This window comes from Zalophus californianus, chromosome 10 (assembly GCF_009762305.2).
Source record: "Zalophus californianus isolate mZalCal1 chromosome 10, mZalCal1.pri.v2, whole genome shotgun sequence".
Classification (NCBI taxonomy): domain Eukaryota; kingdom Metazoa; phylum Chordata; class Mammalia; order Carnivora; family Otariidae; genus Zalophus; species Zalophus californianus.
Genome location: NC_045604.1, coordinates 113,881,135 through 113,899,119, shown reverse-complemented (window position 1 = coordinate 113,899,119; position 17,985 = coordinate 113,881,135). Strand labels below are relative to the sequence as shown.

The 17,985-nt window shown below is 58.8% G+C and overlaps 1 protein-coding gene across 1 annotated transcript in view; it reads left to right on the top strand.

Annotated features, from left to right (window-relative positions):
- Nucleotides 1–9,167, top strand: part of FAM20C (FAM20C golgi associated secretory pathway kinase) — a 45,232-nt gene extending 36,065 nt beyond the window's left edge. The window contains exons 6-10 of the mRNA XM_027613127.2: nt 5,490–5,670; nt 6,285–6,394; nt 6,568–6,649; nt 7,499–7,558; nt 8,163–9,167. Coding sequence (XP_027468928.1) covers nt 5,490–5,670; nt 6,285–6,394; nt 6,568–6,649; nt 7,499–7,558; nt 8,163–8,412 — 683 coding nt within the window. The 3' untranslated portion in view covers nt 8,413–9,167. The remainder of the gene's footprint in view (nt 1–5,489; nt 5,671–6,284; nt 6,395–6,567; nt 6,650–7,498; nt 7,559–8,162) is intronic.
- The last annotated feature ends 8,818 nt before the right edge of the window (nt 9,168–17,985 follow it).

Genomic DNA, 17,985 nt, shown 5'->3' with positions numbered 1-17,985 from the left:
TGGTCAGCATGGGGGCCTTGCATGTGCCCTGTGCTGTCGAGAGAGAGGTGCTGATGTTTATGAAAACCTTTAGGACTTCATATCCTTAATCTCAAGTGCAGACACAAACTGTAAGTCATACTGACCGAACCACCTGCCCCAGGTGCTTTGAACTCTGGTGTTCAAGGCTCCATGACAGCCTGTCTGTCCGTCTCTCCGTCCCTGTGAGTACCTCCCTTGAGCCAGGCCCTATGCTGAGCTGCCACCAGGCTTGCTCTGCCTGAGTGTGGGGAACACCTTCTCCCTCACAGGAATTTTGCCCTTATATGCGGTTCTTGGGGGTGTCCCAGCGATGCCTGAGCAGTGGCGTGCAGGGATGAGCATGGACCCACCCTGGGATAGAGACCCTCCCGGTGGTGAGGGCCTGTCCGCAGGAATGCCGTGGCCACACCGTGTGCCCATCTCTGTTAGTTCATGAACATGGGACCCACACAAGGCCCTTGATTGGCTGCATCTGGAGAGGCCCTGGACCTGGCTTCTGGTGGTTGTTCAGGGTGCATGTTTTCTTAAAAGCATTCACAGATTTGTCAGAGTCAAGCCCCATGACTTAGTGAGGCTTCATTTCTGTCATCCGAGGCTCAACACATCCGATAGCCTCCTCCTCTCAGAGCCCGTTAATCAAAGGAAAGTACGACAGAAATCCCCCAAGAGGCAGGAGGGAGGTGCCCCGACTCCATGTGCCCGCAGCGTGTCCAGCCCATGACCAGAAACCAAAGGGGAGGGGTCCTTGAGGGCCTCTCGGTCAGCCTCGTCTAAGCCTGTCCGCAGCTGCAGGTTGCACACCCCCAGGGATAGGGAGCTCTTTGGCTCCTGTTTACACAGCCTGAACTTCTGGAAAGGTCCTTCTTCTCCAAGGCTGGAAACCTGCCTCCTCGACTCTGGGTTCTTGAGCTCTCTGCTGGAATCCCCCTGAGACGTCGAGCTCCTCCTCCACCTCTGCCCGTCAGGGCCTCCGGGACCTCTTGTCCTCTGCCTGGGTGCCTCCAGCCTCCCCTGCCACCCCTCGGAGGCCAGGCTGGGCCACGCCCGCAGGACACGCGGGCTGTGTGGCCGCTCCTCGTCAGTTGGTTCTGCAGTTTTTATTGCAGCATTTCTGGTGAGGTTGTTCAGTGTTCAAAAATGAAGATAAAATGTGCCCGTGCCCCCACACCCACCACCCGGTTTATCAGTTGCCAGTGTCCTTCCACGGCAGGTGGACGCTCTCCATTTCTGTCCTGGACTAGTTCTGAGGCTCACAGAACCCACGGAGACACTGGCGTAGGGTCGGCAGAGAGGGGCCAGACGACTGTTGCTGCTGAGAGCGCATCGTGCGTGTGGCCACTGAGGCTGGATAACGTCCCCTCAGGCAGAAACGAGCCCGTTCCCGTGTGGGCAGCCCCCAGACCCTCGGCGGGCCTGCTCCTGCCAGGGGGGCCTGCAGGGAGGTCTCCCACAGGGGGCGCCCGTCGCACGGCGGGAAGGTTCTGGGCAATGCTACCACAGCAAAGGGACACGAGCGTTACTGAGCACCGGCTGTATGCCAGGAACCGCTGTGTACCTGTGATGGGGGTCCTCGTTTGATTCTGAGGCAGGACTGTGGGGGCAGATGGTTTCCTCATCCCCATTTTTCAGTGATTCTACTGAGCTGTGATTGACATGCCTTAAGTAGTATCCAAGCGCAACGTCCCCCGAGTGTTGATAAGCGGAGAAACCGTGGACTGGTCCGTCCTCCCCGGTCCCATCCTGCCCCGTCTCCCCCACGATGACGCAATCTGTTCTCTGTCTCTGAGGGTTACTTTGCTTTTTCTATAGTTTTGTACAAGTGGGGGTGGCACACGGTGTGTGCTTTTGTCTGTCTGTCTGTCTTCTGGCGCTCGACAGCACCATCCTGAGATTCACCCGTGCGGTCGTGTTGCTGTTTATATCAGAGTCCCGTTGCTCCGGGTGGACGCACTGCAGTTTGCTCATCCAGTCGTCTGTTGATGGGCCCCAGACAGAGGGGACTTGGTAACTTGCCCAAAATGAGGGGAAGGAGCTGGGGTTTGAAGTGTCAAGGAAGACAAACGGATCAAGAAGTTTCTCTGTTTTGCTTTCTTGGTGCAGAGGGGCCTCCCCTCGGAGCCCGCTCCTGGGTCTGCAGGTGCTCACCAGGGCACATGGCAGCCTTGCTGGGGGCTCTCAGAGAAGGGGCCATGCAGCCACCAGCGTCCAGAACCCCATGACTGATGTCCCACAGGTGGTGGGTGAAGGCTTGTGGATTCCTTTTTATAAACAAAAGACAGAGTCGGTTACTAGTCTAAGCAGGTTAAGACACGTGTCTGTCCCACTTTGGTGGTATAGCGTGCCTTCCGTGCACTGGAGTTGTCAGCCACTCTGGCGTGTTCCCGGGCGCCCTGTGGAGATCTCGGTGATGCCTGCGTTTGGTGCCACGATTGCCGGGATCTTGTGTCTCACCGCTCAGACGGCTGGACCCCCGTTCCCGGCTCCGGACGGCATTCCCAGCTGTGCCTGCAACTCCGACATGCAGCCCCACTCTGTCAGCCGGATCTCTTCCCGAAAGCCCGCAGAGATGTGTGGTTTTTTTCTAAAGCGACCGGGTGGCAGGAGCCCCCTTGACCCCATTCTAGAAAACAAAGTCTGTTCAGACTCATTTGCAGGCTTTTTGCGTTGCCTGCACTTCTAGCACCATCCACTTGCAACGTTGCTGCAGAGGCCGAACTCTGCTCGAGAGCCAGGCGCACGGTGGACATCCCTCCCACCTCCAGAGGCCTGAGTGGTTCTGTCTGGGGTCAGTCGTAAGAGGGGAAAGTCCCAGCAGCCGGGGAGGAGCTTGGCGCCAGCCAGGAGCCGGAGGGGTGTGTACGAGGTGGAGACGGCCCTCCTGCCCAGCCCAGCCCGGGGCCAGCAGCTGGTGGGAGGCCTGGTGAGCTGGGAGGCGGGCCGAGCTCAGGCAAGCTGCGGTCTTTCTGTGTGGTAGAGGCAGGCCCCAGGCAATACGGAGAATGGCGTCAGGATGTGGCGCTCGCTCTCAGGAGAGCGGCTAAGTGCCCCCCGCCGCTCAGCCGCGCGGAGGCAGGCTGGGCCAGAACCCAGCTGTGCTGAGCCCCAGGCAGGTACCTGAAAGGCTCCTCACAGGTGGAGGGTCCTTGTGCAGAGTCACATGCTTGCCGACTCCACAGAGACTGGGTCCTTCCTCAGCCCGTCTCCCCCCAAGGTCTCAGGTGTTGGAGGAGGTGGCCCCAGGGTGACAGGGAAGGCAGGTTTTCCCCCGCCGACCGCCTCGATTGTCCTCACCGAGATGGAAAAGGGCTGGCGCTCCTTCTTCCCCCTCGCCCACTCCTGCCCAAGCGCAGGGTTGAGCTAATGGCCACTCCCCTGCACTGGCCCCTGACTCGCTGCCAGGCATCTGACTTGACCTGGTCACCTTGTTTAACACCCAGCCCATGAGCCCTCATTCAAGTGGGGACACTGAGGCACGAGGAGGTGAAGCCCCGTACCAAGGCTGCACCCTGGGAAGCTTTCTGGGCCCCACCCTGGCTATTCTTTTAGAAACCAGATTTGGATCTCCCATGAGGAAAACGCTGTGCGCTCACAACATACCCTTCTCTCTGTGCATGAATCCATCGCAAGCCAGCTTCGGCTCTGAGACTGCAAAGCCCAGGGCTCCAGCCAACAGGAGCAGATACAGATTTTCGAGCGGCCACCTCGGTTGAGGCTATGTTGTGCATCAGTGGGATGCTGATAGACTGGGTCAACACACAGGCGAGATCACAGACGATCTTTTCCCGGACTGTCCTCCAGGGCTGGCTCTGGGATCACGAGGTCCAGGGAGGGAGAGAGGCAGGTGGTCCAGGCGGGGACTCGCTGTGCTCGGGCAGCACGGTGGGAGCCCCTGGGCCGCCTTCCCGTGTCCTCCAGATGGTGCTCACCAGACATGGAGACTCTGAGTGGTCAGGAGACCTCTCGTCTGGGAAACTGGCCATTTGCACAGTTGGCAAGGGGCCTGTGCCTGGTGCCTGCCGTTCTGACTGCCATAACCCTACGTATGCAGACACACAAAGTAACTGAACATGAGAACATGAATTCCGTCGGTAAATACACAAGTGCCATCGCATCCCGGACCAGCAAGGGAAAACTGGCTGGGGCCTCCAGGAGCAAATCAGCAAACTGAGCCGCAGGAGACGCATGCTTTATTAAATGACTCGTGTAGATTTGGGTCACATACCATAAAACTCACCGTCTTTTTTTGGTAACAGAACGACCAAGGCATTTTATTCTTTTTCTTTAAGTAATGTGCCTGTACATCGTGGTTAAATTGAGTTCAATTTACCCTGCTTTATTTTTTATGGAACTCATCATTTTGAAGTGTGGACTTCTGTGGTTTCTAGTACATTCATGACATGCCGCATCACCACCAATTCCAGAATGTTCTCCTCACCCATCAGCAGCCGCCCCAGCACCCCTGAGCCATTGCACACACACACACAGTGCAACAGCATGTGGCTTCTCTCACTGAGCATCATGTTTTTATGGTTCGTCCACGGTGTAGGCATTCCTCCTGTGGGTGAACAGGGCGCCATTTTAGGGAGGGACACCCCTGGGGGGACACAAGGTTTGTGTGCACTCTTCGGCCAGTGTGAACAGAGCTGCTGGGACCCTCTGTGTCCAGTGCCGAGTGGACGGGTGCTCGCTTCTCTTGAGTGTAGAATTGCTGCATCGTGTGGTCCTTCTGCGCCAAACTTTTGGAGGAGCCACCAAACTGGCTTCCACAGCGGCAGCACCGGCTTACGTCCCACCAGTGCTGAATCGGCTCCCGTGTCTCCACACCCTCAGCAGTACCCCTTAGTGTCTGTTCTCTTGACCGAAACCAGCCTGGTGGGCAAGAAACAGTGTCTCCCTGTGGTTTCGGCTTGCACTCCCCTAATGCCCAAGGTGTGGAGCATCTTTCTCATGTCCTTTTTGGCCATTTCTGTATTTTCTTTGGGGAAATATCTGTTGAGCTCCTTGGCTCATTTATGAGTTGGGCTATTTATCTTTTTATTATTGGGTTGTACGAGTTCTTCATATGGGCTACATGCTAGATCCTTGTCAGAGATATGGTTTGCAAGCATCCTCTCCCGCTGTGGAGTGCGACACTTTCTTCATGGTGAGAATGCCTTTTTTAAGCCACTGAGCATTGGCTCTAGAACTTCAGTAGATGCTAGTGGGAGATCCCAACCCCAGCTCCCACTGTGTGGCCTCGGGCAGGTCAGCCCCCCTCTCTGGGCCTCGGCATTCTGTACCACAGGTTGCAGCAATTTGTGAGATCTGGTGTGAAAAAGTGGGTGAGCCCAGCCCGTCGGACAGATGGGGTGGACGGGGGCCCATCGGACGGATGGTGTGGACGGGGGCCGGGCCCAGGACAGATGTGTGGGGAGGGCTGGCGTGGAGGGTGTTGTTCCCCGCTCACCAGTGTGCCCGTCTGCCACCAGCCAACAACATCTGCTTCTATGGCGAGTGTTCCTACTACTGCTCCACGGAACATGCCCTGTGTGGGAAGCCGGACCAGATAGAGGGCTCACTGGCGGCCTTCCTGCCAGACCTGTCCCTCGCCAAGAGGAAGACGTGGCGGAACCCCTGGCGGCGCTCGTACCACAAGCGCAAGAAGGCAGAGTGAGTGTCGGGCGGGCACCCCCCACGCGTGGCCCACATCCTCCTTATTCTGACATCACGGGGTCTGAGAGGCTCCTGCCCACTTTGCTCAGAGGGGCCTCGGGCCTGTGGACGGCCACAGGGTATAAGGAGTATGAAGGAAGGGAGGCACACCCAGCTTCGCCTGCCCCCAGTGTGGGCGAGACCACCCCTTCCTGAGTAGATGGCGGGAAGGGCTGCCGGACTCTGCGAACCAGATGCGTCCCCCCAGGGGTGCTGACCGGCCCACTGCAGTCTGGAAACAGCCTCTCGGGGTTGGAACTCCGCTTTCACGCCTTCTTGTCCCTCATGCAAAAGAGATGGCCCCTCTGAGCCTGGGAGTGTGGTGTCCAGGCCCTAACAGGGGCCCTCCAGAAACCTGGCACCTGGGGCTAACGGCAGCCTCCAGACATGGCTCGATCACCTCCCAGCCCCTTACTCCTGTTAATGCAGCCTTAGCTGGCAGCACTGTTCTGTGGTGACACCTCTCTCCACCCCCAGTCTTCGCTGCAGTAATCCTGCTGTGCTGAGCTGGTTTGGGCCTCCCTGTCCACACGGAGGGGGAAACTGGCCTTCTCACACTGGCTCCCCTGCAGGTGGGAAGTGGACCCCGACTACTGTGAGGAGGTGAAGCAGACACCCCCCTATGACAGCAGCCATCGTGTCCTGGACATCATGGACATGACCATTTTTGACTTCCTCATGGGTATGTCGGCAGCCCCAGCCTGCACCGGGAGCTCCCAGCCTGCACCGGGAGCTCCCACCCTGCGTTTGACCCAGCTGTGGCCAAGCACCTGCTTTGCTCTGTCGCTTTGGCTCCAGGGTCAGACGTGGGGAGCGGGGGACAGCCCTGAATTTTCAGCTTGCTTCTCTCCACAGGGAACATGGACCGCCACCACTATGAGACTTTTGAGAAGTTTGGGAACGAGACATTTATCATCCACTTAGACAATGGAAGAGGGTGAGCCATGTTCTTGCTCTTCCAGACCCGGGAGGGCAGGGCTCCGAGTGGGGGATGGTGGCCGTCCCCCAAGGACGCTGTGTGTGTGATGCGGGGCGCTGGCCCCTAGCCTCCAGCTCCTGTCGGCAGGAAGCGCCTGTAGTGTTACTCTTCCTGGTCCTCAGGGTCACCCTGTGTGCTGGGTCCTGCTATGTCCTCGTATTGCCCTGGGGAAACTGAGGCGCAGAGTCTGCTTGCGCAGAAGGGCAGAGCCGTGAGGCGCACTTTACCCCTCACGTGGTCATGTGGGACGGCCTAGCTAGGACAAATGGCCCTCCCTGCCCCACAAAGAGGGCCTGTGGCCCCCGCTGGCTGGCCCCTGGGCAGTCCTGGGCCACCTAGGAGAGACGTCTGCCTGATGGGTGTGCATGCAGGGACCTGCCATTCCTAAGAGGTTAACGCCTCAGACAAGTCAGCATCGGGCACCCGACAGTCGGTGTGTGCGGGCCGTGCTGTCGAAGACAGCAGCGGGGCTGGACCCTGGGCTGACTCACCCTGGTGCCTTCTCCACTCAGCCTGCCTCAGACCCCGCATCTGTGAGCGTCTGTCCAGTGCAGCGGCCAGAACACCAGGCTGCTTTCAGGGACCTCCCTTGTCCCAGGCCCTGCGTCTGGAGACAGCAGGGACCAGGCCACGCTGTACAGGGTCTTGGGGACACACTGCCCAGTCGTCCATAGCTGTGGCACTCCAGCAGGGCACACACGAGGTGCTGCTCGTTCTCGGGTCCCCCGTGGGGTGCATGTTGCAGGCTCTGCACACAGGTGTCCTGCTGCATGTTGCACCCCCAACAATTCTGCGTTTCTTTGGCAGGTTTGGGAAATATTCCCATGATGAGCTGTCCATTCTGGTGCCTTTACAGCAGTGCTGCAGGTATGGCCCCTCCCTCTGCGCCCCCCCCCCCCGCCCGGGAGCCCCCAGCCCAGCCACAGATCGGGCAGAGGCCCCCAAGCCCCACTCCCACGGCACAGCACCCCGAGCCTGAGCAGCTCGAGCTCCAGCATCTGCAGCCCTTCCCGGCACATAGCTCATGCCGGTTGTAACGGCCCGTCTCACAGATGAACTTGCTGAGGCTCAGACAGCCGTCCTGACCCGCCAGCACTCCGTGCCACTCGCTGCCACCCTCTGTGGGGCTCCCCACCCAACTTTTTCCCTTTAGGGTTGGGGCAGCGGGCCATGGGGCAGAACCAGCTGCACCCTGCCGGGGCAGGTGTGTGGGGCTGAGCCGGGCTCGGTCTCCCAGACGCGTGGGCCACCCCTCCCCGCCCTGCGTCTGCCTGGAGTCTCGGGTCCCTGCGGGCACCGCCAAGCCTCCCACGGCCCCCTGCTCTGCCAGGCAGGACCCTCACCGTGGTGCCTCTGAGAGGCAGGGGCCGGAGCAGGCCAGGGACCAGCCTGCAGCCACCCCCCACTTAGAGCTGGCCTTCCCCTGTCCCCAGTTCCCGGAGGCTGGGGCCTGACGTCTTTCTCCCTGTAGGGTCAGGAAGTCCACCTACCTTCGGCTGCAGCTCCTGGCCAAGGAGGAGTACCGGCTGAGCCTGATGATGGCCGAGTCCCTGCGCAAGGACCGGGTGGCCCCCATCCTGTACCGGCCACACCTAGAGGCCCTGGACCGGCGGCTGCGCATCGTGCTGCAGGCCATCAGGGACTGCGTGGAGAAGGGTGGGCCCCACAGCGTGGTGGAGGATGACCTGGACCCGGAGCACAGAGTGCCCCCCGGCAGGTAGTGACCGAGAGCCGCCGGCCTGCCGTGGAGGAGGGACGGGCGCGTCCACGCTGTGAATTCAGTGACTTCAGGAATGGACGGGCCACTCCTGGAGTCAGGAACCGCGGGAATGTGAGCTCCTTTGGCAGTGGGCCCGACGGGACTCACTGTATTCGCTTTCGAGACCGCAGAAGGTTGGGGAGGGGCGCTCTGTGCTCATGGACGAGGCAGCCTGGCGGCAGGGGCAACCCACCCTTTTTGTATGGAAAGGAAGCCTTTATTTACTATTTTGTATTTATACATGGTGTCTATGTATATAAATAGTGACACCGATGCAGACCCCACACCATCTACCAAATGCATACATGGGGGCTGTGCCCCTGGGGCTGGACTGCCCCGCCAAGTGCACCCACACTCTGGACCTAACTTGAGACAAACTCACATCTCTCCTCCCTTCCGGCGGCCCTGCAGCCAGATGGCTGGCAGCCCCGGCTTGGGCACAGGAGGCTCCCCATGGCGTCACAGGCTGGTTGACAGACTCCCGGCTTCAGAGTGACGTCAACGACCACGTCTTCCGTTTCTCAGAGCCGCCCAGCAGCACCTGTGACTTCCCTTGGCGGCCGAGGGTGCTGCTCGCCTTCTGACTGTGCTTTGATAGCTGGTGTAAATACATCACAGAGGCTCCTCCAAGGGCCTCAGCAACAGGCTTAAATTTGCGGCATTTTTGTGGAATAGTTTGCAATGTGGTAAACGTGCAATAAAACTAGAGCAAACGTACGTTGGGGTCCGGGCCCCTTACACCCTGAGCTCAGCTGCCACCCACCCACCCTCCACAGAAGTAAGGCCATAACCAAAGCTCAGCTTTCGAGGTGCCACAGGTAGTCTGGGGCCGTGGCTGGGAAGGAGGAGGTGGGGAAGCCACCTGTCCCACTCTTGGTGTGGGAGGTGCTGACAGAGCTGGGTGGGGGTCCCCGAAGACACGGGCCGGTCCCAGAGGGTAATGTCGCATCTACACAGACCTGCCACCTGTGGGCACACCGGCTTTGCCCAGTGGAGCTGGGACAGGTCCAGCCCTGCTGGCCGCAAGGCCTGAGTCCTCCTCTGGGAGCCCTGCCTGGAGGCTCCCCAAGACCGTTGCCCACATGGGGTGTAGCGTGGGCACGGGGGACCGCGATAGGCCAGCCCCTGGGCTTCCAAGAGGAGGAAGCTGCTGAGGGCTGACATAAATCCCGGAGAATCCCTGGGATCAGAGAGGGCTGGAAGTCAGAGCCCCCGGTGCCTCCGGGGCTCCCAGCCCTCTGCTGCCCCAGGACCACTGCTTGCCGTGCACCTTGCAGAGCCGCCAACATAAATTATTAGTGGTCTCTAAAGCAAGACTGCCAAGGTTGATTTTCTTTTCCTCATTTCGCAGGCGGGGACACTAAGGTTCAGTGAGGGGCTGACACTCGTCCCCAAAGTCAGTTCAGGTCTCCAGAATGGCCAAGCCATTGGCTACAGGGCGGGAGGCCTCCCCTCCGTCCCCGAACCCCACCTAGGGCTGTGCTCAGGGTGCGGCCCACAACGGAACTACCAAGGAGCCTCAGACTACAAAGGAAGTAAGTGGGGGGTGGCCCCCAAAGCCGGCCCCGCTCAGTCTCCCGCCAGACACTGGCTTCCCGCCCAGCACTCACCCGGTGACCCCACTGGCTGGGTCGTCCCTGCCCCTTCTTGCCAGGGGCTGGCACCTGCGTACCTCGGGCCTCACCCACCACCTTCCCGGTCTCCTGCTGTGCCCCTCCCTCCTCCCAGGCCGCGCAGAGAGAACAGAGTGACTCCGAGGGCCGGTGCTGCTGCCCCCACCCCTCCAGGCCCCTGGTCCCTTTGCCACTGGTCCAGGGGAGCTTTGCAGGGCAGAGAGGGTGACACATGGCCAACACATACATACGGCTCCAAAAACAGGGACGGTGCAGGGACAAAGGAAATGGAGACACCGGGCAGGGCCACATGCAAAGACGTGTCTCCCAAGTTCCTGGGTTGAGCCCCGACCCCCAGTGTGACTGCATTTGGAGATGGGCCTTTAAGGAGGAGATTCAGGTTGAAGGAGGTCAAGAGGTGGGGCCCAATCCCCTAGGACCGGTGTCCTTGTAGGAGGAGAAAGCAACACTGCATATCTCCCCCTGCACATGCAGGCGCCAGGCCACGCGGGGATGGGCCACGCGGGGACGGGCCACGCAGGGACAGGCAGGAGACCTCACCAGGAACCAGCCCTGCACCCGCTCTTTGGAGTCCAGCCTTTGGACGGACGGCGAGAGAAGAAACGTCCGCGTGTTGGCTGCCCGGCATGTGGGCTTCTGACACAGCGCCTGGGGTACAGCAGGAGATCCACATTCGGTCTCTTCCCTGGGGTTCCGACACAAGAACTCCCGGGTCTTTGGGAGCTGCCTGAGCAAAGACAGAAGGAGAAAAGTGGGGGCAGGCCAGTCACGGGGGTGACCAGGAAGAGCACCGTAAGCAAGCGCGGGGTTGTCACCCAGATTCAAATCGGAACCTGTCTCTGGGACCTGGAGTCATGGGTCCCCCTCCTCGTCCACAGCGGACACACCCTTACACACGGAGGTGACCTTTATCGATGCGAACGTCCCGCACAGAAGGGGGACTTCCACTCTGCTTCGGAGCATCTCCCGTGTCTGCCGTTTCTCAAAATAACCAGCTCAAAATAATCCTTAGGCCAAAGAGGCATATTTGGGGTGACATAGCTGCCACCCTTCAAGAACCAGGCACCATGGCACATTGTGTTGAAGGAAGGCCAGCGTGGGGCTGTGGCCGTGGGTACCAGAGACCTCCGTGTGGACCCGGGCTCCGTGCAGACACAGCCTGGAACGTGGTGATTCACAGACGAGAAGCAGGAGGTCAGTGGGTCAGAAATTACTAAGGAAGCGTGGGCCTGGGATTCTTGCCGATGCAGGCCAGGGTGACCAGACACCACCAGGAGGTGCAGGATGGGGACCGGATCAGACATCAAGGGCGGGCGGGGCTCTTACTAAACTGACTTAAAAGGATTCTTGCTAAAATTGGCCAAAGCAAAGCTGACACGGAGGTCCCAAAGGCTGAGGGCTGGTCGGGGGAAGAAGGCAGGTCAGGTAGAAAGGAGACTCCTCACACCCAGTACCCAGGGCTTGACAACTGGGATATAATGGGCAGCGATGCTGGAAGCCACAGGGGGGTGGAGTGATTCCCTCCATGGCCACCAAGGAGCCCACTGCCCCTGGGCGAGGACACAGGTCCTGAACAGCCCGTGCCCAGGAGGGTGCTGCGGTCATTGGGCCCCGTGCTACCAGGGAGAAAATAGAGAAAGAGGGAAAGCGGGAGGACCCCAGCCAGGTGACGGAGGAGCATTCGTGCCACCCTGGCTCACTGGGCGGAGCGTGGCGTGGGTGGGCCACGGCCAGGAGGACACAGAACAAAGAGGAACCAGCTCTTTCTGCAGAAGGGGGCATGGCACAAGCTGTAGTGGGTCAAGAGCACCTGCCGGGAACCAAGCAGACAGGAAATGCCGTTCTGTCCAGAGGGTCAGCTAACTCAGGAGAGGAAGTATAGTTACCAGAACCCAGGACTCAGCTCGGTATGGCATTCACAGACATAATCAACATGATTTCTCCAAAGAAAGAAAGGGTGGTATAACTGAGTCGGAACGGAGTCGGGGACGATGCTGTCTGAGAGCTAATCCTCTCTTGCAGGGCAGAAAGTTGATCGGCATTAAACTTAAAAAATGTTCAACATCTGCCTGTCCGTCAGAAGCACAGAGGTAACGCAGAAGCAGACGAGAAGACAGCCAGGGGAACATGGAATGTGATTTCTCAGGGATGCGGTGACGGGAGCAGGAGGAAAGGGGGGTCTGCCGCTCTCCACACCCCGATCTTGGTGCTATTAAGGCTTCACAAGGCGCGTTCCCCAGTTACGTTGGCAGAGTTCGGCATGTGGGTGAAGATGCAGGGGAGGAGGTGGGGTCAGAGCCTGGGCTGCGGGCCAAAGGATCACCACCCACCCACCCCCGAGAGAAATCCCCGCCCAACTGCACCCATTCAAAGCCGTCACACTGAGGCCCAGACCCAAGAAATTATTTTCCTGAGTCCAGCACTGTGGTGTTCGGGGCCCAGATCTGCCTGACCTCTAGACGCAAGAGACCCCCCTTTCTGTCTTCAAATCAAACCAGACCATTCCCTGAAGCACCCACAGCTGTGGACAGAGAACACACCCAACACCCAGACCAGCATGCCCCTGGGGCTCCAGGGCAACCTTGTGGGATGGAGAGAGGCCGGAGCCGAGGGAGCCAGTCCCGAACAAAGAGAAGAAGAGAGGGCTTTCCATTAAACTCCTCTTGGTGCAAGTCAGCTGTCCAGGGACGCTTACAAAGCCTGCCGGGTCCACGAACCAGACAACATTTTGGCAGAGGTGCCTGGGGGAAAGTGCGGGCAAGAACTCAAACAAAACCACCCCTCAGGAGGCCTGGGAACTGGTTCTGGAGACTCAAAGGGCAGGTAGGAGGGGAGGCAGCACCCTGCCTGAGGCCGCAAGCTCTGGGCTCAGACCACTACCCAAAGTAAAATAAGTAAGTAAACAAACAAACCAACATATAAACCTCAGCCCCTGCGGGCCACAGGGGGCAAAATGTGTGCAGTGGGGCTTTGGCAATGCAGGTGGGTGGGCACCCCCTCATTTCCCAGCCCCCTACCCAGAGGTCTGAGATGCACAAAGGACAAGGGATACCCCCCCATGGCCCAAGAGAAGGATGACAAAGGCACCTCATGGACTGCAGTCCCTCCCAGGTGCACCCCCCGTGGCTCCCCAGACCACCTGGGAGCCAACTGAATGAACAGACCGCTGGGGCCAGAGCCTCAAAGGCCAAGCCCCCAGGCAGAGGATGCCTTTGGCAGGCTCCCAGGTGGTCCAGCCTCAATGCCGCACCCAAGTGGCTTCCACCTGCCACTCAGATCACAGACTCACCCTCACATATCCCTCCCAAATCCTGGCCAGTTTCTAAGGAAAGCTCCTCTGCTCGTCACTGCACCCCACCCGGAGGGACCTTAACAGAAGAGTCAAGCAAAGAAGGTCTCAAGCAGCCTCTGCCTGGGTGTGAGGTGTGGTGAGTGGTGAAGGAAGATAGGAGAGCAGAATCCCAAAGCCCCCCATGTGGGGAGGAGGTCCCCATATGCCCGGAGGGGTCTTTCTTACTCTTCTTGGAGCTGGCATTTGGAAGGAAAGGTTCAGAGCCGGCTGGGACTTGCCCACCTGGGAGCTGGGAACAGTGTCCACTCTGTCTCAGAGGGGTGAAGACAGCTGCTGGCCTGGCAGTTTTAACGGGGCAATGGGGTGAAGCTGTTAAAGAGGTAAGCTAACAGGTGGGGTTCGGTGGGGTACACACTGGTGCCTCAGCCCAGAACAGGCTAGGTTGCTGTGTCCACCTGAGGCCCCTGGTGTGGCCATCCCTGTGGGTCCCAGGGCTCTAGGAGGCAACTTCTCCTCACCACGCTGACTGCTGTAGCCAGATATGTCCTGCGGCCACCGTCATCCTGGAAAGGTCCCCCCCTGGGGGGGGGGAGGGGGCACCAGGAACACTGCCCAAGACTGGTCCACTTGCACCATCTAGAGGAGAGCCCGAGAAAAGCAAAAGCCACTCCGCAGGGCCCAATGAGCCCCTTCAGGAGCCCCGTGGTCCTCAGGACCAGAATCCAGGACCTCCAAAGCAGAGGGGACATGGGGACCCTCAGCTGCCTGGCACGCGGGTCCCTCAGCCAGGCAGGCCATCAGCAAGCCCCAACCAGGCCAGCTGGTCCTACCGTGTCCAGGCCTGGAGTGGCCCCAGGCAAAGGGCCCATCAGGCTCGCTCTTCATTGTCCCACCAGGATCAGCACAGTGCCTGCCACTCAAACACTACCCTAGAACGAATGCGTCGTTCTTCAATGGCAAGTGAGTGGAAGCTCTGTGCACCAAGATACACATCCAGACACAGAAGACATTTGGGGCTCATGCGGAAGGCAGTGGAGGCTGGAGAGGCACCCCCTCTGTGGTGCCACAGGGCCTTTGCACAGCCTCCCAGCCTGGAGCTCTCTGCCCCACACCAACCATATTTTGTTAATTCCTATTCTGAGCGCTGCTCAAGCATTCCAGCAGTGGAGGGGAGTTTCCTGGTGCTTCTCCTGGCCATCTCAGTGTGTCCTATCATGGGTACAGACTGTCCTTTCCTCTTTCTGGGATCCTCTGCTTCCCCACTAGGCTGGGAGCAACGCGAGGAACAGGAGTGCTTTTCGCTCTGCCCAGTTCCTGGCTTGTGGTAAGTCCTCACTGAACACTGCGGATGAACAACCTGGCATGGCTCAGTCCCCGCCGACCTCACCACTTGTCTCATGCACTGAACTTGTAACATTCCTCCGAGGCACCTCCTTTCCCCGCCCTGAGCCCTGGCGCCCAGCTGGCCGGCTCTACACCTGGGTCCTCATCTCCATGGTGCTCTGGCACTTGCTGATTCTCTACCCCATGCTGTCCCCGCCACTGGAGTCAAGGGTTCCCACTTCCCATGGGCCCCCTGTGGTCCACGCCCCCTGGTAATCACACCCCTGCAAGCCCCTCAGTGTTGCACCAGGTTGGTCTCTGAGACCAGTAGACATACAGGTCCCTGCCAAAACTAGGTCCCGGAAGACCCTGGGCCCCTGCCTCTCCTTCTCTCAGATCTCCTGTGCAGGGGAAGTTACCTGCCTTGGTGTGAGTGGCTGGATGGAGGGGCCCATGTGGTGAGGACCGGAGGCCCCCGGGGCCAGCAGCTGGTACCAGCACACGAGGCAGGCGGAAGGCTGCTTGGAGGGGGGCCTCCAGCCCGCCAAGCTTTCAGAAGACCCACCCCCGGCCGCAGAGAGAGAGAGAGAGAGAGAGAGCCTGAGCTGGAAGTTGTCGGCTCAGCCACACCCAAACCCAACTCTCCGAAAGCCTGCGAGACAGACACGTTGGCAGAGAGAGCACCACAGACTCCAGCAGAATAAGCCATCTCGTTGAATGTGTCTAGTGATTTTACACAAGAAGCAGGATTCCACCAGGGGTGTCACAAAGTGCGTCACGGGGTGTGGGACCAAATGCCCACCCCAAGCAAAGGAGCCCAGCTGGTAGCTCGGAGGGGAGGCTGCCTCCACGTCATGCTCTTATGACATTAAGTGTTTTCCATCAGCCCTTGGAAGTGACACGTGGGAGACAGCATGGTTTTTGGTAATGAGAGCTCTTAATTAGAAGTGGCTTCAAACTTGGGCTCTGATCGTCACCAGCTGTGCGACGCAGGGCCTGGGATTATTGTCATCTATTTCTCCACGGGCTGGTATGTGGCCTTTCCAAGGGAAGGGACCATTTTCAGGGGAAGGGCCAGCTCACACGGAGGTGTAAGGTGCTAAATGTGCCAGGCACGACCCGGGCCTTGAGATGATGGCTCCCCTGAGAGTCTCTGGGCTACTCCAGCTCAGGGTTCCCCTCCTCGTGAGGTTCAGGTTTGGAGTGGCCACCGGAGCCTCCACCAAGATGTGGAAGGCTGGAGTGAGGTGGCCATGTTGTTTCCTGCTTGTCCATCATCTGTGTACAGGCTTCAAGGTCCTTCTTGCAGCCCAGTACACAGGGTCCCCTGATGCTGGCTGACCTCGCTGGCCAGGACAGAGCTCCAGGCCCATCACATCTGCTCCCACTGCTTCTGCCGGGCCGTGCAGCTCCTGGGAGGGCAAGCCTCAGAACCCAGGCTCTCCGAGGAGGCACCTGAAGCTTGACGGAAAGCCGTGGGGGAAAGGGTGAGGACAAGAACAGGGACTGGCAGAGAAGACCCCTGCTGAGCAGAGGTGATGTGTTTCTCTCTTTGGCACAGACTGCTCTGCCTCAAATCTCATTCTCACCGCTTGACATCTTGGGTCTCCAAGACCACTGCAGATTATTGAATTAAACTTTTTTATTTTGAGATAATTGTAGATTCCATGCAGTTGTAAGAAATAAAACAGAGGTCCCCTGTACCCTTTACCCAGTTTCACCCCCATGGTGACATCTTGTATAACGCCCAATCCCACGACCAAGACCTTGACATTGACACAGCACACGCAGAGCGTGGCAAGGTCGCAAGGACCCCTCATGTCATCCTGTTATCGCTGCAACCACTTCTCCCCTGCCCGCACCTCCTCCCAGCTCCAGGAAACCACTGTGTTCCCCATTTTATCATATTGTCCTTTCAAGAATGTCTGTAGATGGCAGCATGGAGTATGTAACCCTTGAGGCTGGCTTTTGCGCTGAGTTGGAGATCCATCCAGGCTGCTGCTGTATCAGTGGTTGGTTACTTTGCATTGCTGAGGTGTCCCCGGGTGTAGAGGGGATGGAAGCTTGTTTAGCCATTTCCCCGTGGAAGGACGTCTGAGCAAGTCCCAGTTTGGGGATGTGACCAAAAAAACTGTATGAGTGTGTGTGCACAGGTGTTCTGTGACTTTAACTTTCCATTTCTCTGGGATAAATGCCCCAGAGTGTAATTGCTGGTTAACACTGTGGTCACATGTTTAATTTTTAAAGAAACTGCCAAAATGTTTTCAAGAGGCCCTGTACCATTTTGTGTTCCCACAGTCCAGCAAATATAATTTTGACATCTGACAGAGAGGACAACACGGAGCCACTGAATGTGTTGGAGCCCCAGTGTGCTTCTGATCCTCAGCAGAAGGCAGCCGTGGTGCCCAAGCAGAAGGGCCACTGCACAGCCTCCCGGGTGGTGCTGGGGGAACCTGGCTGCACCAAGTCAGGCCTGCCCACCCTTCCTCACCAAGGGTGGTGGGTAGCATCAAGCCCTCATGGGGCCAACTGGCTGGACTGAACACAGGTCATTTCTGAGCTCAAGGTTGTGCTTTGAAGGGAGAAATTTCTGGAAAAAGACTATCCAGACTTGCTGACCTCAGGCAGATTCACAGACATGGGTCAGTTCAGAATTCTGCAGATTATTCATGGAAATGCCTTTGGTGGCACATCCACTGTGAAACAGACACTACCCCCCCCCCCCCGCTCCCGCCCCCGCCCCCTGCCACACCCTGCCTGGCAAGATCCCACCTCATTCTTTTTCCTAAAATTCCCATACCTTGTCTTCTCTTCCGCATGCATCTACCCATACAAGGAACCACAGCTTTGGAGCTAGAAGGGACGAGTAAAGTAGTGGCTAAGCGGTGAAGTGCGCTCCCAGGACTGAAAGCCCTGTGCCCCAGGCACTCAGGGGCTCCCTTACAGGCTGGCTGGGACCTGGAGGAGGCACCCTTCTGGGCAGTTAGGGACAGCGCCGCTGGGACTCAGGGCCTTGGAGGAAATGCTGGACCCTGTGTCTCTGACGGGGCTCTGATCCAGTGCTCCAGGCAGGGACACACCAGCAGGGCCCAAACTATCCTGCCTGGACTCTGCTGCTCTGGGGCAGGAGGTGGGGCCGAGCCTGGTAGTGGGGGAGGCAACAGTCGCAGCCCTGTCTGTGGCCTGGCTCATGGCTCTGTTCTGGCCACCCAAGAGTCCACTCTGGGATCCGGCGCCAGGGAAGAACCTAGTGTCTCCGTGCGCGCCCAGGGCGCACAGACCCCCG